The sequence below is a fragment of the Dryobates pubescens genome, chromosome Z (assembly GCF_014839835.1).
Source record: "Dryobates pubescens isolate bDryPub1 chromosome Z, bDryPub1.pri, whole genome shotgun sequence".
NCBI lineage: Eukaryota > Metazoa > Chordata > Aves > Piciformes > Picidae > Dryobates > Dryobates pubescens.
The window spans coordinates 32,934,068-32,959,474 of record NC_071657.1 but is presented as its reverse complement, the minus strand read 5'-3'; the positions used below and the strand labels follow the sequence as shown (position 1 = coordinate 32,959,474).

The 25,407-nt window shown below is 45.6% G+C and overlaps 2 protein-coding genes across 2 annotated transcripts in view; both read right to left on the bottom strand.

The window, feature by feature from the left end:
* Window positions 1-2,455, bottom strand: part of SECISBP2 (SECIS binding protein 2) — a 29,699-nt gene extending 27,244 nt beyond the window's left edge. The window contains exons 1-2 of the mRNA XM_054178776.1: window positions 2,161-2,455; window positions 226-349 (exon numbers count right to left, since the gene is read on the bottom strand). Of these exons, the coding sequence (XP_054034751.1) occupies window positions 226-349; window positions 2,161-2,439 (403 nt within the window). The 5' untranslated portion in view covers window positions 2,440-2,455. The remainder of the gene's footprint in view (window positions 1-225; window positions 350-2,160) is intronic.
* Window positions 2,456-9,619: 7,164 nt separating this feature from the next.
* CKS2 (CDC28 protein kinase regulatory subunit 2) lies at window positions 9,620-12,515 on the bottom strand. The gene is made up of 3 exons (XM_009901471.2): window positions 12,457-12,515; window positions 11,009-11,136; window positions 9,620-9,862 (listed from the first exon to the last, which is right to left on the bottom strand). Exons 1-3 carry the CDS (start codon window positions 12,513-12,515, stop codon window positions 9,810-9,812), a joined length of 240 nt encoding a protein of 79 aa, XP_009899773.1. The 3' UTR covers window positions 9,620-9,809.
* Between the last annotated feature and the right edge of the window lie 12,892 nt (window positions 12,516-25,407).

Below are 25,407 nucleotides of genomic sequence, written 5' to 3'. Positions count from 1 at the left end.
TCCAAATTCACATGCTTGCTTAGGAAACATTTCATTATCAGCTTACATGTATTTCTTCACCAGCAAAAGGACATATTTCATCACCCCTTTCCAAATGTCACACAAGGGATAAACCCTGTTCCTTAATTATTCTAGATTCACAAATATGGTCACAAACAGGGCTACAGCACAGTTAACCATTATGTCTCTATTCAATGCATTTCTAGTCAAACACCATGTTTGTACCTGGCTTCACAAAATCTCTGCTGCACGAGGTCTGGAACGAAGTCCTGTTCATAACTCTGACAGAAGAGTCATCTCCACCACACCTTTTGCTGTCCGTTTTTTTCTCACCGTCTTTTGATCTCTGCTGCAAGTATTTGTGACGTATTAATTTTACTTTTACTTTGCAAAGTGATCAGGTCTACCTATAGTTACAATTATCTACCTCTGCATCTTGAGCCTAACCATCAAGTCAATGCAACATAAAGTTAGTATACCATAACCACAAGTAACAAATAAAACCACAAACAGCTGGTTAGAGATTTGTTATTTATCTACCTTGTTAAATGGTCCTAAATCATCCATTCTTATTGTCTAAAACTGAACTTCTACAATAGGACTAAAAGCTTATAAAAGCATTTCAATCTTTTGCCTAATCTATGTATTATGCAGAAAACCAGGAAAGTCTGATGTCACAGCACTCAAAATGCATGGAGCACACAAAGAAATTAGAAAAGATACATCTGTATGATCCCAGTAAAGGAAACACATTCACCCATACTGTGAGGTCCTAAAAGCCTTCTGATTCTCACAAAAAACACAGTCTGGCAGAGCTGGGCTCAGGAATCAGTAAATCAGGCTAAGAACAAGCGCTCAGCTTGCATCCACACAAAGTATGAACGCAGGTAATTGGCTTATCTTTTTCTCATTATAGGATGTTGAACAAAATTCAAAGCAACATTATTTTCTTGGGTAAGGGGATAAGGCATTTCCTAACTCCCAAAACCAAACGGGTAAAGCTTTAGGATATGTGATTGTATTAATGCAACGCTCACACATAAAACAGACAGAAAACAGCCACAAAAAGAGTCAACCAGTTACACCGCTCAGCCCAAGCCTCTGCAAAGATTACAGAATTCCTCACAGAAGCTAAACTAAGCTTTTTAATATTGCATCACCTCTGCCAACACTGAGATAATCTTCCCAGACAGCTTCAGTGTCTAGTTTTATTCTCAGCAAGAAAACTACTAATTTTAGGTCTCTAATCTCTGAATCTTATGTCCAGTAATGCATGCCTAGGACTTAGATCTTACAACTTCTTCTGTACAGGCCTCTCTTGGACTTGATGATCTCGAAGGCCTTTTCCAAGCTGGCTAATTCTATTCTATTCTCTACACAGTGAAGTCATGAGGTCTCTGCCTAGGAAGTAAAGTCCACCAGGAGGATGTGACTGGAGAACAGATTACTTGAGCCAACAAAAGCCTTACAAATCAAAGCGATACAATGTCGCACAACAGAAGGAAATGGGTTTATACTACTATTCCCCCTGCCCCAATTTTTATGTTTTGAGGACTGTATCTATTTTCTGATTGAAAATGTTATCCAAGTTTCAGGAAATTTATCCCCAAGCAGGCACACTCAAAGAACGACATACTTACAGAACATGTGGTTTGGTTTTGACTGAAAAAGAACATTTCTAACACAAACCTCTCTTCCCTCTCCATACCAACACTAATTCCTACTCTACTGTGGATTCTTTTCTACCTGTGGGAGAGCTTGGAAATCCCTTCATGACAGGCCTGGACTCCTGATCACACACACCAGGTTTCTCTTAACTCAGATCCATGGAACTGCCACTGTGCTCAAAAAACCCCAAAAGCCTATCACTCCTCCCCTTAAGCCCAAATAGTGAAAAACTACAGCATAGTTCACAAATGAATGGCCTCTTCCAAAAAGACAGCTTGAAAAACTGTATTATTTGAGCTGTAGATTTCTGTAACATTTTAAAAATCTGAAGTTGAGCACATTATTACTACCCCCTTTAAATGGCACTGATAGTAACCACAAGAACAGAGAGTAATTATTCCTGTTAAAAAACAAAATAACCAAACATTTAGAAAGACCAATCGAGAATGAGAATCTAATTTGATTTTTAAAAACACCCAGTTATTTGCTCACCTTTGAAAGATTCTTACTTTCTTGTTTGATTGGATACATTTGCTCAGCAGATTCACTGACTATTCCTGAACCATTACAATGGGGTGAGTAGTGAGAATGGTATTGTGAGACATCTACTGGATATACATTCAAAACAACATCAGGTGAGTAAGAGCAGCTGTAGTATTCAGGGAAGGCAGGATCTCTGAGAACACTATGCAACGGACATTGAGAAAGAGATGAGAAGTCATCCCAGGGCAGATCTTCAGCATATACTTGCTGCCTAGATAAATATATCATTCCTTGGCTGAAGAATTTGTTTAAAAGCTCTGTTTCAAAAAACCACTATTCCATGTTAGCGCAATTAAGTATTGACTACTATATGCTGCTTTTAAAAAGAATTAATTTTGTTTGGGGATAATATGTAGTTTAACAAATACTGAAAACCACAGTGTTACCTGTTTCTAAATCCCAAAGCTAGAATGCTTTGCAGTTGTAGTCCTCATTCCTGGTTAAGGTTATCAAGATTCTTCATACTTACTTTCAGCAGGCTTTTTCTTGTGAAACAAACTGAAAGCACAACATAACTACATGGCAAGCACTACATATTTAACTGCAAAACCACAAACATTAAAGAGTAAATTCTGTCTTTAAATGCCATAGTAACAAGTAGAAGTATAGCATATTATGGGTTTTAAGACATGAATGAAACACAGAATTACAAGGTAACTGTTAACTGATCTGCATTTAACCATCACAGTTTACGTAAACACAGCATTGTCTGTGGCCTGCCGCCTTCTTTCACATGTGGATTTGAAGTTCCCTTACAATTTCCTCCTAAACTTTGTGCAGAAAGTATATGCCAAGGTCCAAATTTGATTACAGAGGAAGGAAATTTCAACCTAAAAAGTTGTGATTAGTGGCCAATGGGTACACAACGAAAAACAAAGAAACTTTGTCAAGCTTTACCATCAAACAAAGAAACCTCAGATAACAGGTTTCTCATTGTCTGTAGCAATTTTGACTGTAGTCAAAACAATCATAGTTTACAGAGAAGAAAACTAACAAATGAAAGTCAAACCAGCAATGGCTCACTCTCAGCCATATTCATCAGAATATAGCTCCTTCCAGTCTGATGGTTTGGTTTCATTTGGGTTTTGGGATTTTTTTGGGGGGAAGGGGTGGATTTTTGTTGTTTGTCTGTTCTCCCAAAGGGTAATTGAATTAATGATAATACTCTATTTTTTTCTAGCATACAGATGAGACCATACTCACCTCAACATTAAATTTCTATTACAAATCTAAATGGGTTGAAAATAATGACATTTCCTACATGACCAAATATAGGCCTACAAGGAATGTGTTTGCTGAGACTTTAACTGAATTTGTTAGGACACATGAATAACTTCACAGAAATTTCAAAGTTAATCCAATTAATGCTTAGAGTTCTGAGAAGCAACTAGAGAACTAGGTAACATCACAAGATTCTTACAAGACTCGATTATTTCCTACCCTACTATCTAGGCTTTTTTCTTGCTTGCTCAAATGTTACCAATCCTTTTTTCAGTAAGCTCACCATTTTTTTTCAGGGATTACTAACTTTCACAAACCGATCTTTACAAATACAGAACAAGAGTTGACTCTTAGTAGAGCAGAGGATTCGATATCCCCTCATCAGCAAGCCCCCCAGTCTTCCAGTAGTAACTCGCATGTGCAGGGTCACTGGGAACTACTACCCAACAAAACAAATGGTACAGATGGAGCAAATGTGCTACTGTAAGAAGCACACCAGCCACAGTGTCCTTGCAGAACAGGTATGATGCTCTGCAGGAGGAACTGGTTGTGAGCAAAGATGAGGGCTCACAAAGGCCAGAAGTGCCACTAATGCCAACCTGCCTCAGGGCAGCCATAAAAACTGACCCTGAAAAGAAAAATCAAAGGGTCACTGTTGTGGGTGACTCTCCGCTGATGGGAGCAAAGGGCCTGATATGCAGACTGGACCCACTTCATAGAGGGGTCTGCTGTTGCCCTGGTGGCCAGGTAAAGGATGTTATAGAGCCTCTATGCAAATGCACACAGCTTGGGCAACAAACAGGATGAATTAAGGGCCACTGTGCTGCTGGAATGCTATGACATAGCGGTGGCTACTACTGAAAATTGGTGGGATGATTCCCATGACTGGAATGTAGGGATAGATGGGTACAAGCTCTTTAGGAAGGACAAGCAGGATAGGAGTGGAGAAGGTGTTGCTCTCTACATCAGTCACCAGCTGGAATCGGTGGAGCTTCACCTGGGCAAGGATGATGAGCTGGTTGAGACCATATGGGTGAAAATTAAAGGGAAGACAGGGGAAGGTGATGTTACTGTAGGGGTCTGCTACAGGCCACCTGACCAGCAGAACCAAGCAGATGAGGCACTCCACAGGCAAATAGAAGTGGCCTCACATTCACAAGCCCTGGTCCTCATGGGGGATTTCAGCCACCCATCTGCTGAAGGGACAGCACAGCTAGGTACCAGCATTCCAGGATGTTCCTGGAGTGCACAGATGACAACTTCCTCCTCCTAATGGAAAAGGAACCAACGAAAAAGGTGCTGTGCTGGACCTTCTTCTCACCAATAGGGAAGGGCTGGTCACCAGTGTGAGGCTCAGGGACAAGCTTGGCCACAGAGACCATGAAGCAATAGAATTTAAGGTCCTCTGGGCAACTAGGAGGACACAGCCCAAGCTTACAAGCCTGGACTCTACGCATGCAGACTTTGATCACTTTAGGGATCTGCTGGCCAAAGTATGGTGGGACAAAGCCCTAGAGGGAAGAGGGGCCCAGGACAGCTGGTCAGTGTTCAAGGATCACCTTCTTTGTGCCCAGGAGCACACAACGAGGAAAGCAGGAAAGAATGCTAGGAGACCTGCCTGGATGAGCAAGGAGCTCCTGAACATGCTGGCACACAGGAAGAAACTCTACAAGGAGTGGAAGAAAGGACAGCTGGAATGGGGGACATATAAGGAAGCTGCCTGAGCAGCAAGAGACCTGGTTAGAAAAGCTAAAGCTCAGTTAGAATTAAATCTAGCCAGGGAGATCAAGGGGAACAGTAAAAGTTTCTATAGGTATACTAATACGAAAAAGAAGACTAGGGAAGGTGTGGGCTCCCTCAGAAAGGAAACAGGTGAGCTGCTGACAAAGTGACATGGAGGTTCTCAGTGACTTCTTTACCTCGGTCTTCACTGGCAAGGGCTCCAGCTGCACCCCCAGAATAATGGAAGGTAATGTCAGAGAGTGGAAGAAGGAACTGCCCATTGTGAGTGAAGATCAGGTTCGTGACCATCTGAAGAACCTGAAAGTGTTCAAGTCCGTGGGACCTGATAGGAGGCACCCCCCCCAGGTGCTGAGGGAACTGGCAGATGAGGTTGCTAAACTGCTCTCTATTATATTCCAAAAGTCATGGCAGTCTGGGGAGGTCCCCACTGACTGGAAAAGGGAAAACATAACCCCATTTTCAAACAGGGAAAAAAGGATGACCCAGGGAACCACAGGCCAGTCAGTCTCACTTCTATGCCTGGTAAGATCATGGAGCAGATCCTCCTGGAGGCACTGCTGAGGCAGAAGAATAACAAAGAGATGATTGGGTACAACCAGCACAGCTTCACCAAGGGCAAATTCTGCCTGACAAACCTGGTGGCCTTCTAGGACAAGGTCACAACATTAACAGATGAAGGCCAAGCAACTGATGTCATTTACCTGGACCTGAGCAAAGCCTCCAACATTGTCCCACACCGCATTCTGGTCTCCAAGCTGGTGCAGCATGGATTTGATGGATGGACCATGTCCAAGTGGCAGTCAGTGACAAGCACAGTCCCTCAGAGATCAGTACTGGGACCAGTCTTGTTTAATATTTGTTGGTGACATGGACAGTGGCATTGAGTGCACCCGTAGCAGGTTTGCTGATGACACCAAGCTCTGTGGTTTAGCAGACATCCTGCATGGGGATGACATCCAGGACGGACCTTGACAGGCTGGAGAGGTGAGCCCATGACAGCCTCATGAGTTTCAACAAGACCAAGTGCAGGGTCCTGCATCTGTGTCAGGGCAATCCCAAGCACTGATACAGGCTGGGCAGTAAGTGGCTTGAGAGCAGCCCTGAAGAAAAGAACTTGGGGGTGCTGGTGGATGAGAAGCTCAACATGAGCCGGCAGTGTGCACTTGCAGTCCAGAAAGCAAATCACATCCTGTGCTGCATCAAGAGAAGCATAGCCAGCAGGTTGAGGGAGGTGACTCTCCCCCACTACTCTGCTCTGATGAGACCCCGCCTGCAGTACTGTGCTCAGTTCTGGTGCCCCTATTACAGCAAGGATCTGGATGTGCTGTAAGGTGCCCAGAAGGATGATCAGAGGGCTGGAGCACCTCTCCTATGAGGACAGACTAAGAGAGTTGGGGATATTCAGTGTGAGGAAGAGAAGGCTCTGAGAAGACCTTAGTGTGGCCTTCCAGCATCTTAAGGGGACCTATAAGAAATCTGGGGAGGGACTTTTTAGGGTGTCAAGTAATGATAGGACTAGGGGGAATGGAACAAACCAGGAAATTGGTAGATTCAGATTGGACATTAGGAAGATCTTCACCACGAGGCTAGTGAAATGATGGAACAGGCTGCCCAGGGAGGTGGCAGAAGCCTCATCCCTGGAGATTTTTAAGGCCAGGCTGGATGTGGCCCTGAGCAAGGTGATCTAGTGTGAGGTGTCCTTGCCCATGGCAGGGGAGTTGAAACTGGATGATCCATGAGGTCCCTTCCAACCCTAACAATTCTATGATTCTACTAGTCTTCTGGAAACCTCTAGCACTCTTAGTAAAATCGCTTTTCTGAGAATGCAGAGGCTGTAGATGTTTTGGAACAATTGGTTTGACTTTCTGCTGACAACTTGAAAAATACTCATCCTTCTGACCTTAACTGTCATATGCAAGTGTTAGTTTCCTTTCTTCTGACAAAACATGCGAAACAGTAAAACTCAGCAGAAGGAAACAGAGCAAGACAGAGAAGCAAATTTAAGAAATTCTAAGAGAAATGCAATTACTCTGGAAAGTTATTTCTGTTAACACCCACATTTCTTACGAAATACAAAGGTCAGTTATCGAAAGGACAGATACTTGCTTATGATGCGGTAAACGCTAATATGTGAATTTTCACTTCAGATTTGAACAATATAAGCTAAAGCTCACAATGCATCTTAACTCCACTGTAAAATCAATGGTTCTGTGTATGTTTGTATGTCTGCCTGAAATGAACACTCAACTATATAGTCTTCACATTTCTCACACAACTCAAATCTATTAAGACAAAATTTCCTTTTGTTCTGAATTGCCACTGACTTAAAGTGCATATGTATACATGGAAGGGCACCAAAATATGACTCAAGGTATTTATTGCCTTTACAGTGTTACACAGCTTTACTTACCCTAATACATGCTATAGCTGATTGTGTATTCTGGGGTAAGTGACACTACATGAAAACTAAGATATTTTTTTCCTCCACTTGTCAAAGCCAATTTCAATAACTGAACTTCAATAACTGAATGACAGAAGGCTTTTTAAAAGAGTTGAACAGTAATTTTAGTGTTTGAGCATGTAAACTGGACACCATGCATCTTCCAGCAGCTCAGCAGTCACTCATATCATAAACACTGAAGTACTTCTGACAGTCCAAATTACAAATGCCTAAATGTACACTCTTCTTAAAAGTGACATGGCAAAGTACAATAGTAACTACAAAAAGTATACACTTGGAGATAATTAACATAAAGCATTCCGGAATAATTATTGAGAACACCTTACTAAACACATCGTTGTGTACCATAGGAAGGAACTGTGATTTCTAGATAATTATTAACTTTTAAGGCCTCTGAGTCTGACGGGGATGCAAATCCGTGTGCAATGCAAAGTCGCTGCTTGAACTTGTGCATCCACCTTTAAAGCAACTGGGTTTTCTACCTGTTCTTGAAGCAGAGTATCCAATCCCTGAACTGAGTTGTGGCTTTCCTACTTAAGACCACTAAAGGCGCCATCTGGGGTTCCCTCTCCTGATGGTACAACGTGCCTCACCGCGCACCAACCTACGCTGCCCCTCGCCTCCTGTTCTGAACTAGAAGTTGACTCAAGGTGCGGTGCGAGAGACCCGTCCCGCCCCGCGAAGGCCGGTGGGTCGCGGAGAGCCCGGTCTGCCTGCGAGGGGCCTGGCTTCCGGCCGCCGCGAGCGATAAAGGCAGCTCGCCGCGGGCCCCGAGGCGCTGCGTAGCGGGGCAGGCTACACGCGCCTCCCACGCCGGGCAGCGGCTTTGCACCGCCGTTATGCAACAGGTGGGGCGAAGTTGGAGAGGAAGCTAGGAATTATGAGAGGCCCTCTGACGCCCTTACCTCACCGCCTCGGCCCGAGCCCGACCATCCTTCCGCGGACATGGCCTAGACGACCCGCGACCCCCGCCTCCAGCGCAGCCGCTTCCCACTCCCCGCGCCTGGCGCCGCGGCGCGCTACGATGACGTCAACGCCGGGCAGCGGCGGATACCTTCCGATCCCCGTTCCGGCCCGAGGTCGGGGCGGGATCTGAGCAGTAACGTCTGCTAGCCAGAGGCGTCAGTGAGCGCGCCATTGCGTCTGCCGCGCGTGATCTGCTGAGCAGCTGAGAGACGTACAAAGCACGCAGGGCTTGATCCCAACCAAGCCGGCCTTCCGGGACGCGCACATCATCGTCCCCCAATGGAAAGGGCACGAGAACAAAAAAAAGGCACTTGCAGATGGTAGCACATAAACCCCTTTAAGCACCACCAGTGGCACAGCTCTGAAAAGCTCATGGCTTCAGCTCAACGAGATCCTTACAGATTTTGAATGGGGCACTGCGCGACAAGCAGGCACCCAACGGGGCAGAAAGTCTGACACCTCAGCATTTGTGCCTATTACAGACCATCAGACCAGCACTAAGAGACATCTCCAGAAGTTTTAGAAGAGCAATGAAGGTTATTTTCCTCAAGTTGGGCAGGTCAGTTACTTATGTCATTGTAATGACCTAATCACAAGCAGACATTACACACATGTACTTTAGCAGCTTGTTTTTACTACATGTAAATGTACATGTAGATGTTTTTCAGTTTGCCTGCATTTCTCAGTTGAAATCAGGGTTAGGAACTTCAGCCTGTAAGGTAAAATAACTTGAAACAGAATAGGGTGACTAAGTCCATTTGTTTGTGAAGCATGTGAGGCAAAAATGGTTTGGTCTAGTGAATTTGACTACTACATATTTAGGTTTGATAGAACATTGCAGTTTATTTCTTCATGGCTACTACTAAAGAGGTGAGCTATTGCATCTGAACAAGCTAAAACTTCAGAAAAGCAGAGTGCAAAAGATATTGAAGACACATAACAAGCAATGAAGCAGTCAGAACATAAGTAAGCTTCAGTAACATTGAAGTAAAAAAAGAAATCAATAGTAAAGAGGATAATTTCATCCTTTGAACACCATAGCAGCCTGCTTAGAATTGCATTTGACTGAGCTTTGTTGCTGTGAATAATACAGCTCATGCACAGGTATGGATGTCTGTTTTGTACATTTTAAAGTATTCACTGAATACTACCAACATATATACACTCATGTACATGGTTCCAGATTAAGACGCTTAGAGACAAAGGATCATTTCTGCACATCCTTCGGAAGAGGTCTTCTGAAGAGAAGAATATGCGGTTCTGTGGAAAGAAATTGAACAAACTGTCAGTCTCCCAAGTCTTGATTACAGGGATTTAAGAACTCTTGAACAATAGTTGAAGCTTCCTGTCGAAGAATGAGATTAAAAAGGCCACAAATACGGTCCCAGATGTAGTATTAATATACCAACTTTGCAGTAACCTCAGAACAGTCAAACAAGTGCCTTTGAAAGTCTTATACCAAATTATAGCAGTGCCATGAGCTTAAGATACTTACAGGGAGGAAATACTGGGGAAAAAAGCGAACTACTTTTAGATAATATTGGTACTAATTCTCTCTACATCAGGCTACTGTTGTAACAAATTAACAATCTAATGATGCTGTCCTTGTTAGTGTTTGAGCATCATGGTGTCAACAATCAAGACCCCACTGCATTCAGCAGCTTACATTATTATTTCTCTGACTTAATTGTGAAGTCCTCCAAAACAGCCTGAAGAGTCAAAAGAAAAACAAAACACTGGAAGGTTAATTTTTATACCTGTTTCTTCAAAATCTTGGAACTCCATGCTGCTGCAAATCATCTACCACCAGATACTTTTTTAGTCAGGCCTATCAATGGTAAGTTACCTTGAATGACGGTTTTCAGCACATCCTAGTTGGTACTGTTTTCAGAGCTTTACCCTCCATTAATTTAAAGAGTAGTTTTAAGTGCTGCTTTTAGTAGAGTGTATAGATAGAGCTCAAACTGAACTTTAAAGCATCAATATAGCACCTTGTCTACATGGGGGTCTATTAAGTTTTTGTAGAAAAAAAAATAGATGATTTAAAGGTATGCTGCTACATAAAGTTTGGCTCAGTCACTGAGATACTAGTATTACCTACACCAGAGCTCACAAGAAGCCTACTTCTATAAGCAGAGTTTGGCACAGTTCCCAGACTGACATGCTTTGTCTACTCATGTATCACATATACCAAGGACAAGGCTGCAAAGATGTGAAGGTTACTATGCTGCCTTTGTGGACAATGATTGAAATAGCAAGGAGGCAAAACATCAAGTCTGAAAATTTGAGTAGTGAACTTCAGATGGGTTCCACATCATAAGCAGTAATGCACTATACACTTCAGCTGAGCAACAGGCTTTTGGTATTTTACTTTTTTTCCATCTAATTATGTTCAGATATGCTTACCTGGCTCATGGATCATATAGTGAACCCAGCCAAGACTCTGCTGAACACCAAGTCGTCTCCACTCCTCTTCAGACATTAGATGGGATTTTGGCACTTGCTTTGAAAGTTCCTTTGGCAGCGTCACATGTCTGTGGAGGTTTAATTATTAAAAACACACTACATACTCTGCAAAATTTGCCTAGGGTGCTGATACCACTAATCTGACTGTTTAAAAATCACTTTGTCCATTAAACCACTGTAATGCAGCTGTGTATTGAAATAGTCAACCTGCTTTCTAGAAGAGCTTAATTTTCCCATGTGCTCTAATCATGTTAGTTGTACAAAAGTGTTTTCGCAACCAGCCATTATATCAGGTATTTGAAAAAGAACTTTGGACTTTTAGAACGATTAAGTCACTCTTGTTGGCATTTTGTAGCCAACAACGTTTTTTCTGCAGAACCTATAATGATGGTTTAGAAAGAATATTAACACTTAAAATCCTGGTCTATCAGAAGAGAAACAGCCTGCTCTTCACACTTGCAAGTTCTTTTACCACTTAAATGCAAAGCATTCAAGTCTTGGTTTTGAAATTTTAACGAGTCGGGTGCTCAAAGGGACACTTGAATCTCTCTCACAGTTAAAAGCCCCGTGATTTATAGTAGTGCATTCAAGTAACGTTACAGAACTGAACCTGCAACAGCATCAGTTATTACCTAGAATTTTGAAAACTAGCAGAAAGAGCACTACTTCGAAGGCTTTTACGAACCTTATTTATTATTACTACATTTTCACATGGCCTTAGGAGCTGCTTTGGAAACTAATGCGTTAATAAAAATTCATCTTTCATCCACATTCAGAGCTCCAGCTGCGCTAGTACTCTTACCCGTGTAAAGCATTCTGTACACAAGGGTTTGGAGTTCCTCGCTCCAGCAGCTGACGGCAGCCGAGCAAGCGAGACGGCAGCACCCGCCGCACGCCAGACGGCCCCGACGCTCCTCTCCCAGGCCGACGCAGTCAGCGCTGGCGCCATTAGAGGGGCGGTGGAAGGAGGCCACCCACCCGGGCCTCATTAGCGGAGTAGCCGGCAGTGCTGCCCAAGCCCACCTCTACCACAGTTGCTTGCTGTCCGCCCCAACTACTGTCCTCAGCGCTCGCGGGCGGGGACTGGCAGAGCCGGCTCACACAACTGTGGCCATGAAAGCGCCAGCCGAGACCAGCACGTTCCCCGCCCCTCCCCCCCAACGCGTCGAAAGCTACGCAAAAGCCCACTGTGAAGCGAAGCACAACTCCTCCCCGCAGGCTTTAAGCCTCTCCGGCCCACGAAGCCAGCCATGCTACTAGTGGACCTTACTCCCTGAAGGCCTCGCATAAGCCCCAAGTGCACAACACTGCTGAAGCGGCCCCGATCCAAACTTCCACTTCCCCAAACCCTCCAGATGGCCCTCTCACGCTTTCTCACAGCTTCATACCGGTACTCGTATTGCTCGTCAAAGTACTTGTCAGAGTAGTAGATCTGCTTGTTGGCCATGGCGAGATAGACGGCGACAGAAGCGGCGATAGACAGACGAAGCACTAGAAAGGGCAGCAAGAAGCGAACTAACCGTCTACTTCCGCGCCCCCCTCGGTTTGAATCTTAACAGCTCAATTCTTATTGGCTTTGCCGAGCCAGCCAATAGCGTGCCGCTCAGCCACGATCACGGAGCTGCCGCGTGACTCTAATGTTCGTCCTCCTGCCAATCCCCAAAAGCTGCAGGGGAGCGTTACGTAAGGAGGGCAGGGCGGTTCCGAGTGGAGCGGTGGGCGGGTGTCAGGCGCAGGGCGCGGTGATTGGCCCACCGCGGCTGTACAGTTCCAGCGTTTTCTGGACTGGAGGGCGCGAGTGGGGACGGGGTGCGTGCGCGAGCGGCGGGCGGTTGGGCCGTTAGCTGACCCTGCGTGGGGCCTGCTGTTGGCTGTTCGGCGCCGGCCATGTGGCGGCCGCTGTGGTGCCGTGTGGCAAGGGGGCTGCTCATGGCAAGCAGTGATGGGAAGCCCTTAACAGACCTTCGCGTTTAAATTAAGCGTGTCCTGTGCCTTGATGCCGCTTGTGTACTGCATACCCAGGGGCTGGGTACAGTTTGTAAAGTGGCGTGCTGCTCTGCGGCCGGGGGATCTGAAGTGTTTTAACGTGCTGGTCACTCGCAGTGCAAATAAAGAATAGGCATGGGGAATAGATGTATTAAGAGCTGTGTGTGGTCTGTGGACAGGATTTCAGCTTCTTACCCGGTAAAATGGCGCAGCACATACTTCCACGGTAAAACAATCAGCAGCTTGTTAGGATCTGTTAAGTGGCACTGCAGTTCTAGGGTATGAATGTTAATTTTGGCATCAGGCTTTTTCGGTAGGTAAACACTGAACGTTGTGCCTTCGTGAACGGCAGTGCTATTTGTTGCTGTTGCCCCGTGAAACGAAACAAGCGGAGGTGACGGTGCTGCCAGAGTGATCTCACCCTTGCTCTCTTCTTCACGTTCTCTGCCCCGCCCCAGTTTACGGACTGCTGCTGTCGCCTTATTGAGCCTCTGATGTAAACACTTGATTTCCTGTCTTCATGGTGCTACCAGAAGCACCGGTATCGTCTGCCATCATGTAATACATCTGTCTGAAAATTGCTCTGACTGGGGAGAAAAAGTCATGAGGCACAAGTGCTAACACATACGTATGACTGGCATTGTTTGGTTTAGCAGCTTTGTTTTTACTAGTATTACAGCCAGATGCCTTAAATGCTAAAGTTTAACCAAGCTCATGCCTTAAAGCTATTAAAGGAAGCACTTACACCCTACCAGTAATAGTTTTCCCTTAATTAGAATGTTTCTTAAGGAACATTGGCACAGGTCATTTGCAGGCAAAATAAAGTCGGTATTATACCAGTGTAGTTAAATGCATTAAATTCCTTTCATTAACAAAGATTCCTGGCATCAGTATCAATTCTAGTATAAGGATACACATAGAAACGACCTGCAAGTTTTTAAAGATACTGGTTGGATTATTCAAAATAGAGGTGTTGGGTTTTTTTGTTGTTTGGGTGGGGGTTGGTTGGTTGGTTGGTTTTTGTTTGTTTGCTTTGTTTTTTTTTTTTTTTTTTTTTTTTTTTAATATTGGTTCCTGGCAAAACAACTGTTATTTTTGAATACTTAAGACAGAGTACACAACAATTTCTGTCAATTTCTGTTAGACATGACATTATGTAAAAATGGAAAGATCCAACTAGTATGACAAGGGGCTTTTGTTGGACAGAAAACATTTCATTCATGTAAGTATATGTATAATCCTCCCTTGAGTTCACTCAGAAGTGAAAGCCTGCAGGCTGTTTAAAGCAAGTTTTCCTTGTATTGCAAATATTTATAACAAATTGTAAGTTTGAAAAGGATTAAAAGATTTCTTAGACAGATACACATCCAGTTTTCTGAGATCACTCAAATTATTTTGAAAGTTCTTGTTTCTCAGGTCTGTGAGAAACAACTGTGATAGAACAAAACTGACATACTGGTTTTAGTAATCCAGGGTTAGGAGATGTTATTTAGTACCAGAGTGCCATTTCAGCTTCTTCTTTTGTCATTTGCCTGACAAGACTTACAAACATTGGTGAATGATAAATAATGCAACAGTACCAGGAACCTGTTATGCTTTACTGCTGATTTGATATTTTCTTCCTAAAATATGTCAGGGATATAATCTGAAAAATTATGAAATAAAATAATAAGCTTGCTAAATTATTAAGCTTGTTAAATGCTTAAATTTGATAATCATTTCCAGGCACAAGAACTCTTGCATCAGGAGCAGTCAGTGTGGATTCACCTAGGTGAAGTCATGCTTGACTAACTTGTTAAGCATCTATGATGAAACTGCCTGGCTGAGCTGGGGAGAGAGTAGCGGTTATTGTCTGCCAAGACTTAAGGAAGGCTTTTGACATAATCTCACATAACATCTTCAGAGAAAAGCTGTTGATGCATGGGAGAAATGTGCAGTGAGGTGAATGGCTGGATCCAGAGGGTGGTGATTAGTGGCCCAACATCTAATTGGAGGCCAGTAAGTAGTGGTGCTTTCCATCAGCCAATACTGGATATGATCCTGTTCAGCACCTTCATTAATGATCTGTACAGTGGGTCAGAGTGTAAAGTTTGCAGACAGCACAAAACTGGGAGGAGGGGCTGATATACTGGACAGTTGTGCTGCTGGTTGAATGGCTGCTAGAAATGGGCTGAGCGGAACTTCATCAATTTGGACAAGGCAAAGTACAAAGTCCTACATATGGGGAGGGACAACTACACACACCAGTGCCAGATGAGAACCATCCAGTTGAAGATCAGCTTTGTATAAAAGGATCTGGAAGTGCTGGTGGATACCCAGTTGAACGTACTGTCTTACAGCAAAGACAACTAATGGTGTTCTGGACTGTGTTAGGGGGACTGTTGCCAGCAGGTTGAAGGAGGGTGATTCTTTCCCTCCATTCATCATAGGTGTGGCCCCTGCTGGAGTACTGTTCATCTGGGATCTACAATGCAAGAGAGAGATGGGCATACAGGAGAGAGACCAATGGTGGGCCACAGAGGTGATGTAAAGACTGGAGTATCCCTCCTACGAGGAAAGACAGAGAGCTGTGACTGTTCAGCCTAGAGAAGAGAAGGCTCAGAGGGTGTCTTGTCAATATATATAAAAACTTGAGGGGAAGGCACAAAGAAGACAGTGCTAGGCTCTTTCCGGTGGCAGGTGGCTAGACCAGAGGCAGTTGTCACAGACCGAAGCACTGGATGTTCTTGAACATCAGGAAACATTTTCTTACTGTAGGGACGCTGGAGCACTGGCAGAGATTGCCCAGAGAGCTCCTGTATTCTCCATCCTTGCAGATCTTCCAAACTATCTAGACATTGTCCTGGGCAAGGGACAATAGAGCATCTGTCCCGCTCTAAACCAGGACACTCCCCTTTTTTGATAGACAGCATAGAAGGAAAATACAACAAGAGGTCTATGGGTCAAGATAGAAGCAATTTAATAAAGCAAAGTGAAAGCAAAGGCCGCACACAGAAGCAAGAGCAAACAAAGATATTCTCTACTTCCCATTGGTGGATGATGTCTGGCCACTCCCCAGGAAGGAGGGATTCAATATGCGTAGTGGTTGCTCCTGAGGGCAAATGACATCAACCAAGGTCTCCCACACTTCCTCCTTTCTCTCAGTTTTTATGTGTGAGGTGACATCATATGGCATGGGATACTCCTTTGGTCTGTTTGGGTCAGCTGGCCTAGCTGTGCCCTCTCCCAAGATCTTGCCCACCTCTCAGCCTGTTGTTGGGGGTGGGAATGTTGGAAAAGCACAGCCTTGGTGCTGTGCAAGCACTGCTTGTCAGTATCCAAAACAGTGTCATGTTATCGGCACCCTTCCAGCCAACACTACAAAGCACAGCACTATGAAAGATGCTATGGGGAGAACTAACTCCATCTCAGCCAAACCCAATACAGCTGTAGAACAAAGGTAACTTTATGGGTTTTTTGTTCCTTTTCCCTCTAGTGCACTAGAATGACCTTTTAAGTAGACCTGTAATGCGTTTTCATATTCAAAGCAGTTAGTTTCTGGAATTAAGATTTTTAGCATGTGGATCCGTATCCTGACTGAAGCTTCCGAACCAGGTCAGAACTGAATCAAACCACAAATACCTACATTTATTAAAGAGGAAAGCTGCTGACTGACTCTTACCATAGAATCAATAAGGTTGGAAAAGACCTCAAAGATCATTAAGTCCAACCTATCACCCAGCACCTCATGACTAACTAAACCATGGCTTCAAGTGCCACGTCCAATCCTTTTTTGAACACCTCCAGGGACAGTGACTCCACCACCTTCCTGGGCAGCACATTCCAATGGCAAGTAACTCTCTCTGTGAAGAACTTTCTCCTCACTTCGAGTCTAAACTTCCCCTGGTGCAGCTTGATATTGTGTCCTCTTGTTCTGGTGCTGGTTGCCTGGGAGAAGAGACCAATCCCCACCTGGCTACAACCTCCCTTCAGCTAGTTGTAGAGAGCAATAAGGTCTCCTCTGAGTCTCTTCTTCTCCAGGCTAAACAACCCCAGCTCCCTCAGCCTCTCCTCATAAGGGCTTGCGCTTGAGACCTCTCCCTCTCCCCAGCCTTGTTGCCCTTCTCTGGACATGTTCAAGTGTCTCAGTATCCTTCTTAAACTGAGGGGCACAGAGCTGGACACAGGACTCAAGGTGTGGCCTAACCAGTGCAGTGTACAGGGGCAGAATGGCCTCCCTGCTCCTGCTGGCCACACTGTTCCTGATGCAGGCCAGGATGCCATTGGACCTCTTGGCCGCCTGGGCACACTGCTGCCTCATGTTCAGCCTACTATCAACCAGTACCCCCAGGTCCCTCTCTGCCTGGCTGCTCTCCAGCCACTCTGACCCCAGCCTGTAGCACTGCACAGGTTTGTTGTTTAAGAGGGCTTTAAACTAGGTCTGAAGGGGGTGGGTGAGGAAATCAGTCCCTCTGAAGAGGAAAGAGTGGGGCACAAATTAGGGTTAATTGGGAAGTCGGGAGCCCAGGTGCAGTGCATGTACACCAATGCACGCAGCATGGGCAATAAGCAAGATGAGCTGGAAGTCCTGTTCCACCAGGGTGACTATGATATAGTCGCCATCTCAGAAACTTGGTGGGACAACAGGCACGATTGGAGTGCTACACTGGGGGGCTACAGGCTCTTTAGGAGAGGCAGATGAGGGAGAAGAGGAGGAGGGGTGGCTCGGTATATTAGGGAGTCACTCTTTGCCACAGAACTTGAGGTGGAGGATGAAGGGATTTGAGAGCCTGTGGGTTAAAATCAGAGGGCAGCCTAACAAATCTGACATCCTGGTTGGAATCTGTTATAGACCACCCAACCAGGATGAGGAGGCAGATGAATTATTCTATAAGCAACTGGAGGCTGTCTCAAGATCATCAGATCTTGTCCTTGTGGGTGACTTCAACCTGCCTGATATCTGCTGGAACTTAATTCAGCAGAGAGGAGGCAGTCCAGAAGATTCTTGGAGCGCATGTAGGACAGCTTCCTGATGCAGCTGTTAAGTGAGCCTACCAGGGGACAGGCTCTGCTTGACCTGCTGTTCTGCAATAGGGAAGGGCTGGTGGGAGAGGTGATCGTGGGAGGCTGCCTAGGGTGCAGTGACCACGAGATAGTGAAGTTTTCAATATGCAGGGAGATAGAGAGGAGCACCAACAGAACCTTCACCTTGGACTTCCGGAGGGCAAACTTCAGCCTGTTTAAGAAACTTATTTGCAAAGTTCCCTGGGTATCAACCTTCAAGAACTGAGGGGTCCAGGAGGGTTGGACCTGCTTCAAACAGGAGCTCTTGAAGGCACAGGAACTGGCAGTTCCCATGTGCCGAAAGATGAGCCAGCGGGGAAGGCGACCGGCCTGGATGAGCAAGCAGCTCCTGGAGGATTTAAGGGAAAAAAGAGGCTGTATCACCTTTGGAAGGAGGGGAAGGCTTCTCGAGGTATGTTTAAGGAAGTGGTTAGATTATGTAGGAAAAAAATTAGAGAGGCAAAGGCCCAGTTGGAACTGAAGCTGAACACCTCTGTGAAAGACAATAAAAAGCAATTTTACAAATATATCAACGCTAAAAAGCAGGGCAAGAAGAACCTCCACTCCTTACTGGACCTGGAGGGGAACACTGTGACTGAAGATGAGGAAAAGGCTGGGGTCCTGAACACCTTCTTTGCCTCAATGTTTAACAGCAAGGCAGAACGAGTTCAGGATGAGTGGCCTCCTGAGCTGGGCAATAGGGTCGGGGAGCAGTGTGATGCCCTGGAAATCCATGAGGAATTAGTTCGGGACCTGCTGAGCCACTTGGACACTCACAAGTCCATGGGACTGGATGGGATCCATCCTAGAGTGCTGAGAGAGCTGGCAGATGAGCTGGCCAAGCTGCTCTCCATCATTTTCCTCCAGTCCTGGCTCACTGGAGAGGTCCCAGATGACTGGAAACTGGCCAGTGTGGTCCCCATCCACAAGAAGGGACGGATGGAGGAACCTGGAAACTCCAGGCCAGTCAGCCTGACCTCAGTGCCAGGGAAAGTGATGGAACAGATTATCCTGGCAGCAATAACTGCGCACCTGAAGGATGGCCAAGGGCTCAGGTCCAGCCAGCATGGATTTAGGAAGGGCAGGTCCTGCCTCTCCAACCTGATCTCCTTCTATGATCAGGTGACCCGTCTGGTGGATGTGGGGAAGGCTGTGGATGTAGTCTACCTGGACTTCAGCAAGGCCTTTGACACCTTCCCCCACAGTAAACTGCTGGCTAAGCTGTCAGCTCGTGGTTTGGACACCAACACTCTGAGCTGGGTTAGGAACTGGCTGGAGGGCCGAGCCCAGAGAGTGGTGGTGAATGGTGCCACATCCAGCTGGCGGCCAGTCACCAGTGGCGTCCCCCAGGGATCAGTGCTGGGCCCCATCCTCTTTAATATCTTCACTGATGATCTGGATGAGGAGGTTGAGTCAGTCATCAGCAAATTTGCAGATGACACCAAGTTAGGAGCAGATGTTGGTCAGTTAGAGGGTTGAAGGACTTTCCAGAGGGACCTCGACCAAGTGGATGGGTGGAGTCCAATGGCATGGCATTTAGCAAGTCCAAGTGCTGGGTGCTGCACTTTGGCCATGGCAACCCCATGCAGAGCTACAGGCTGGGGTCAGAGTGACTGGAGAGCTGCCAAACAGAGAGGGACCTGGGGGTGATGATTGACAGCCGCCTAAACATGAACCATCAGTGTGCCCAGGTGGCCAAGAGGGCCAATGGCATCCTGGCCTGCATTAGCAATAGTGTGGCCAGCAGGAGCAGGGAGGTCATTGTGCCCCTGTACTCTGCATTGGTTAGGCCACACCTTGAGTCCTGTGTCCAGTTCTGGGCCCCTCAGTTTAAGAAGGACATCGAGACACTTGAACGTGTCCAGAGAAGGGCAACAAGGCTGGTGAGAGGCCTTGAGCACAAGCCCTATGAGGAGAGGCTGAGGGAGCTGGGATTGTTTAGCCTAGAGAAGAGGCTCAGGGGAGACCTCATTGCTCTCTACAACTACCTGAAAGGTGGTTGTAGCCAGGAAGGTATTGGTCTCTTCTCTCTAGCAACCACACCAGAACAAGAGTACACAGTCTCAAGCTGTGCCAGGGGAAGTTTAGGCTCAAGGTGAGGAGAAAGTTCTTCACTGAGAGAATCCTTCATCATTGGAATGTGCTGCCCATGGAGGTGGTGGAGTCACTGTTCCTGGAGGTGTTCAAGAGGGGATTGGATGTGGCACTTGGTACCATGGTCTAGTCATGAGGTCTGTGGTGACAGGTTGGACTCGATGATCTTTCAGGTCTCTTCCAACCTTGGTGATACTGTGATAATGGTCTCCAAAGTGTATCAGCTGGCACTTGGACTTGTCAAATGCCATCATGCTGGATTCTGCCCATCTGTCCAGCCTGTCAAGGTCCCTCTGCAGTGCCCTTCCACCCTCTAACAGATCAACACCTGCTCCCAACTTGATGTCATCTGCAAACTTGCTAATTCTGGACTCAGTCCTGTCATCTAGATCATTAACAAAGATATTGAATAGGATTTGTCCCAACACTGATCCCTGGGGCACACCACTAGTGACTGGCTGCCAGCTGGATGTGGCACCATTCACCACCACTCTGGGCTCCAGACAGTTCCTAATGCAACACAGAGTCCTCCTGTCCAAGCCATGGGCTGACAGCTTGGACAGGAGTTTGCTGTGGGAGATGGTGTTCAAAGGCCTTGCTGAAGTCCAGGTAGGCTACATCCACAGCCTGCCCCATATCCACCAGGTGGGTCACTTTATCATAGAAGGAGATCAGGTTGGTCAGGCAAGACCTGCCCTTCCTAAATCCATGCTGGCTGGGCCTGTGCCCTTGGCCATCCTGTAGGTGTGCTGTGATTGCCCCCAAGATGACCTATTCCATAATCTTGCCTGGCACTGAGGTCAGGCTGACAGGCCTGTAGTTTCCAGGTTCCTCCATCCAGCCCTTCTTGTGGATGGGCATCACAATGGCCAGCTTCCAGTCATCTGGGACCTCTCTGGTCAGCCAGGACTGGTGGTAAATGATCTAGAGAGGCTTGATGAGCTCATCTGCCAGCTCTCTCAGCACCCTAGGATGGATCCCATCTGGTCCCATGCACTTGTGAGTATTCAAGTGGCTCAGCAAGTCCCTAACTAATTCCTCATGGATATCTGGAGATTACACTGCTCCCTGACCCCATCTCCCAGTTCAGGAGGCCAGTTATCCTGAAGTCCTCCTGCCTTTCTGTTGAAAATGGAGGCAAAGAAGGGATTTTGTACCTCAGCCTTTTCTGCATCATTAGTTACAATATTCCCCTCCAGGTCCAGTAAAGAGTGGAGGTTGTTCTTGCCCCTCTTTTTAGCATTAATATATTTATAAAAAAGCTTTTTATTGTCTTTCACAGAGGTGGCCAGCTTGGGTTCTAACTGGGCTTTTGCCTCTCTAATTTTTCTCCTGCATGATCTAACAACATCCTTAAACATATCACGAGTTGCCTCCCCCACTTTCCAGAGGTGATACATCCTCTTTTTTGCTCATAATTCCTTCAAGAGCTGCTTGCCCATCCAGGCTGGTCGCCTGTTCCTGTGCCTTCAAGAGTTCCTGTTTGAAGTAGGTCCCTTTTGTTCTTAAGGGCTGCTACCCAGGGTACTTTCCAAGTAAGTTGCTTAAATAAGCTGAAGTTTGCCCTCCAGAAGTCCAAAGTAAGGGTTCTGTTATTGATCATCCTTATTTCCCTCAATATTGAAAGCTCCACTATCTCATGGTCACTGCACCCTCGACAGCATCCTACCATCACACTCCCACCAGCCCTTCTCTATTTGAAAACAGCAGGTCAAGTGGGGCCTGACCTCTGGTAGGCTCACGTAACAGCTGCATCAAGAAGCTGTCCTCCATACACTCTTAAGAACCTTCTGGACTGCCTCCTCTCTGCTGAGTTAAGTTGCCAGCAGATATCAGGCATGTTAAAGTTGCCCATATACTTGTGTCTCAGCATGTTGAAGGTATATGTCAAAGCATACAGCAAAGGAGTTTGCCATGCTGCAGACTCAAAAGGCTTCCACTTAGCCTCAGGGACATGAGTTTGTTAGGAGAAGCACTTGAGCTACTCAGCTGAAAGGCATGCTCCTGCTCAAAGCCCTATCCAATTAGCTCTTTCTGCTGAAACATAAGATAAAACTTTAAAATAACATAATTATTTATTCTTGAGCTGCTTTCTTTCTTCTGTAGGTGTTTCACAGGTGTGTATAATTTTGAGCAGCAATAATCTGTGATTGGTATGTGAGCAGTATGACTAGAGTCAGCACAGAGACTCTTCAGAACTAAAGATGGACTATGAATATGAGGGGTTTTGGGATGATTTCATATATCTGAACAGGAGCAGACTGTAACCTGTGTAACCTGTGACTTTTGACCAAGGTCATTCACAGAGTGATATGGGCTGTGGTAGGTAAAAATCTCTTACAGTGAAAGGTCTGTATGTACCTGACTTGCATACACAGAGTCCATGATGTAAGTTATGCTGGATAAAAAGATATTCCAAGCTTTTTGATAGAAGAACATTCAAAGATTTCCATTTGTGGTGTGCATAGAAATTTCTGATTTTAATTCTCTGCTGCTTTTTCTGTTTAGTTCTATGAGGTATTTGAAAATTTTAAGTTATGTGTACTTCTACTGCAGCTTTGTTTTCAAGCAATGTCCTCATAAAATACTAATATCTGATAATACATTTTCCTCAACAGAACGGCAAGGAACCTTTTGCAGTGTCTTCATGAGTCATAATCATATACGTAGTTAATAATTTGAGAATAATTTGATTGTGAATCATATTAATAAGGAATATTGATAAATCATTATTTGTGCTTTTAAATTTTTCGTGTTTCTTATAGAAGCAAGGCTTAAACAATTGTATGCTCCATTGATTTGGATCCTCAGTTAGCTTTTCAACCTATTGGCTGGTTGGTCAAATTTAACAGATGTTGATAAATTATTGCAGGTTTCATGATAACACTTGGCCAGATAGAGTAGAAGCACTATGATGGGGAACAACTCATACCTTATTCAACACCAAGAAGTCTACATGGGAAAAAGAGTTTATATAAATACCTCAGTGGTAACTATCCTCAAACCTTTGATATGTTCATCTTCTGAGACAGTGAAGACAATCATTCATAAACCAGGAGTCAGTAGAAAATCCATCTTATTTAGTTCTGTGATTTTACTTTCTGGCAGTCAATACTATTTGACTAGTATTTCACAACCCCAGGAATCCTCAAAGCGCTGGTCTTGCAGACTTGACCAGGATGCTTGTGTGTATAATATTTGCAATATTTGTCTTTACAGATTTGTTATTTAAAATCAGTTCACCGGAATTTAGATATCTAAATTTGGATTTATTGCCTCAATGCCATTTGAAAAACATTTTTGCAAGCATGGAGTTTTGTGCTAATTAACCTCTCCCTAGTTAATGCAGTAAATGAATTGTTTTGTTTTTCATTTCACACAAAAATGTGAACCATGTCTTGAGGAGACTAAGTAATGATAATATGTTTTGATGGTTCATCTGTCTGTAAATAATGTAAGTGTTGAAAATTATCAGAATTACTGGGGATTTCCATCTGAGAAATGAAGCCAGTAATACCTGCTTCTTCCAGTACCTGTGCTGGTTCAAGAACTGCCTTTTGGAGGTGTTCTTGAATAAGTTACTACTAAATCATAAAAAGTCCATCTTGCATGGTGGGGATAGAGATACAGTATGTCTGTGATCCAGTCAGATCCTTGCAGATGTTGGAGGCTAGTCTTAATCTGTTGTTTCATTGAGATTTAAATACCGCTTAGGTTTTTTATGAATGCTCCTTTGAAAGGAATAATCAGAACCTTCTCTGAAAACTACAGCTCAGATCTGAAAAGGAGCTACACTGAAGTATTCTTCTGCTAAACAAAATCATAATGCTGAATTTAGCAGATGAAGATTTCCATAGCAACCAATGCTCATATAACAAATTCAAGATGACTAGAGCATCAAGCACAAGAAGATGCTGTCAAATGAATAGAATAGAATAGAATAAACCAGGTTGGAAGAGACCTTCAAGATCATTGTATCCAATCCATCATCCAACACCACCTAATCAACTAAACCATGCAACCAAGCATCCTGTCAAGCCTCGCCCTGAACACCCCCAGCGACGGTGACCCCACCACCTCCTCGGGCAGCCCATTCCAATGGGCAATCACTCTCTCTGTGTAAAATTTCCTCCTAACCTCCAGCCTAAACCTCCCCTGGAGCAGCCTGAGACTGTGTCCTCTTGTTCTGGTACTGGTTGCCTGGAAGAGGAGACCTACCTCTCCCTCACTACAACCCCCCTTCAGGTAGTTGTAGACAGCAATAAGGTCACCCCTGAGTCTCCTCCTCTCCAGGCTAAGCAACCCCAGCTCCCTCAGTCTCTCCTCATAGGGCTTGTGTTCCAAGCCCCTCACCAACTTTGTTGCCTTTCTCTGGACATGTTCTAGCAAGTCAACATCCCTCCTAAACTGAGGGGCCCAGAACTGGACACAGTACTCGAGGTGCAGCCTAACCAGTGCAGTGTACAGGGGGAGAATGACCTCCCTGCTCCTGCTGGCCACAGTGTTCCTGATGCAGGCCAGGATGCCATTGGCCCTCCTGGCTGCCTGGGCACACTGCAGACTCATGTTCAGCCTACCATCAACCAGCACCCCCAGGTCCCTCTCTGCCTGGCTGCTCTCCAGCCACTCTGACCCCAGCCTGTAGCTCTGCATGGGGTTGTTGTGGCCAGTGTGCAGAACCCGGCACTTGGATGTGTTCAATCTCATGCCGTTGGACTCTGCCCATCTGTCCAGCCTGTCGAGGTCCCTCTGCAGAGCCTCTCTACCCTCCAGCAGATCAACTCCTGCCCCAGCTTGGTGTCATCAACAAATTTACTGATGAGGGACTCAATGCCCTCATCCAGATCATCACTAATGATGTTAAAAGAGCATGGGGCCCAGCACTGATCCCTGGGGCACACCACTAGTGACTGGCCGCCAGCTGGATGTGGCACCATTCACCACCACTCTCTGGGCTCAGCCCTCCAGCCAGTTCCTAACCCATCGCAGTGTGCTCCCATCCAAGCCATGGGCTGACAGCTTGGCCAGGAGTCTGCCATGGGGGACAGTGTCAAAGGCCTTGCTGAGGTCCAGGTAGACTACATCCACAGCCTGCCCCACATCCACCAGGCAGTCACCTGATCATAGAAGGAGATCAGGTCGGTCAGGCAGGACCTGCCCTTCCTAAACCCATGCTGGCTGGGCCTGATCCCTTGGCCATCCTGGATGTGCTGTGT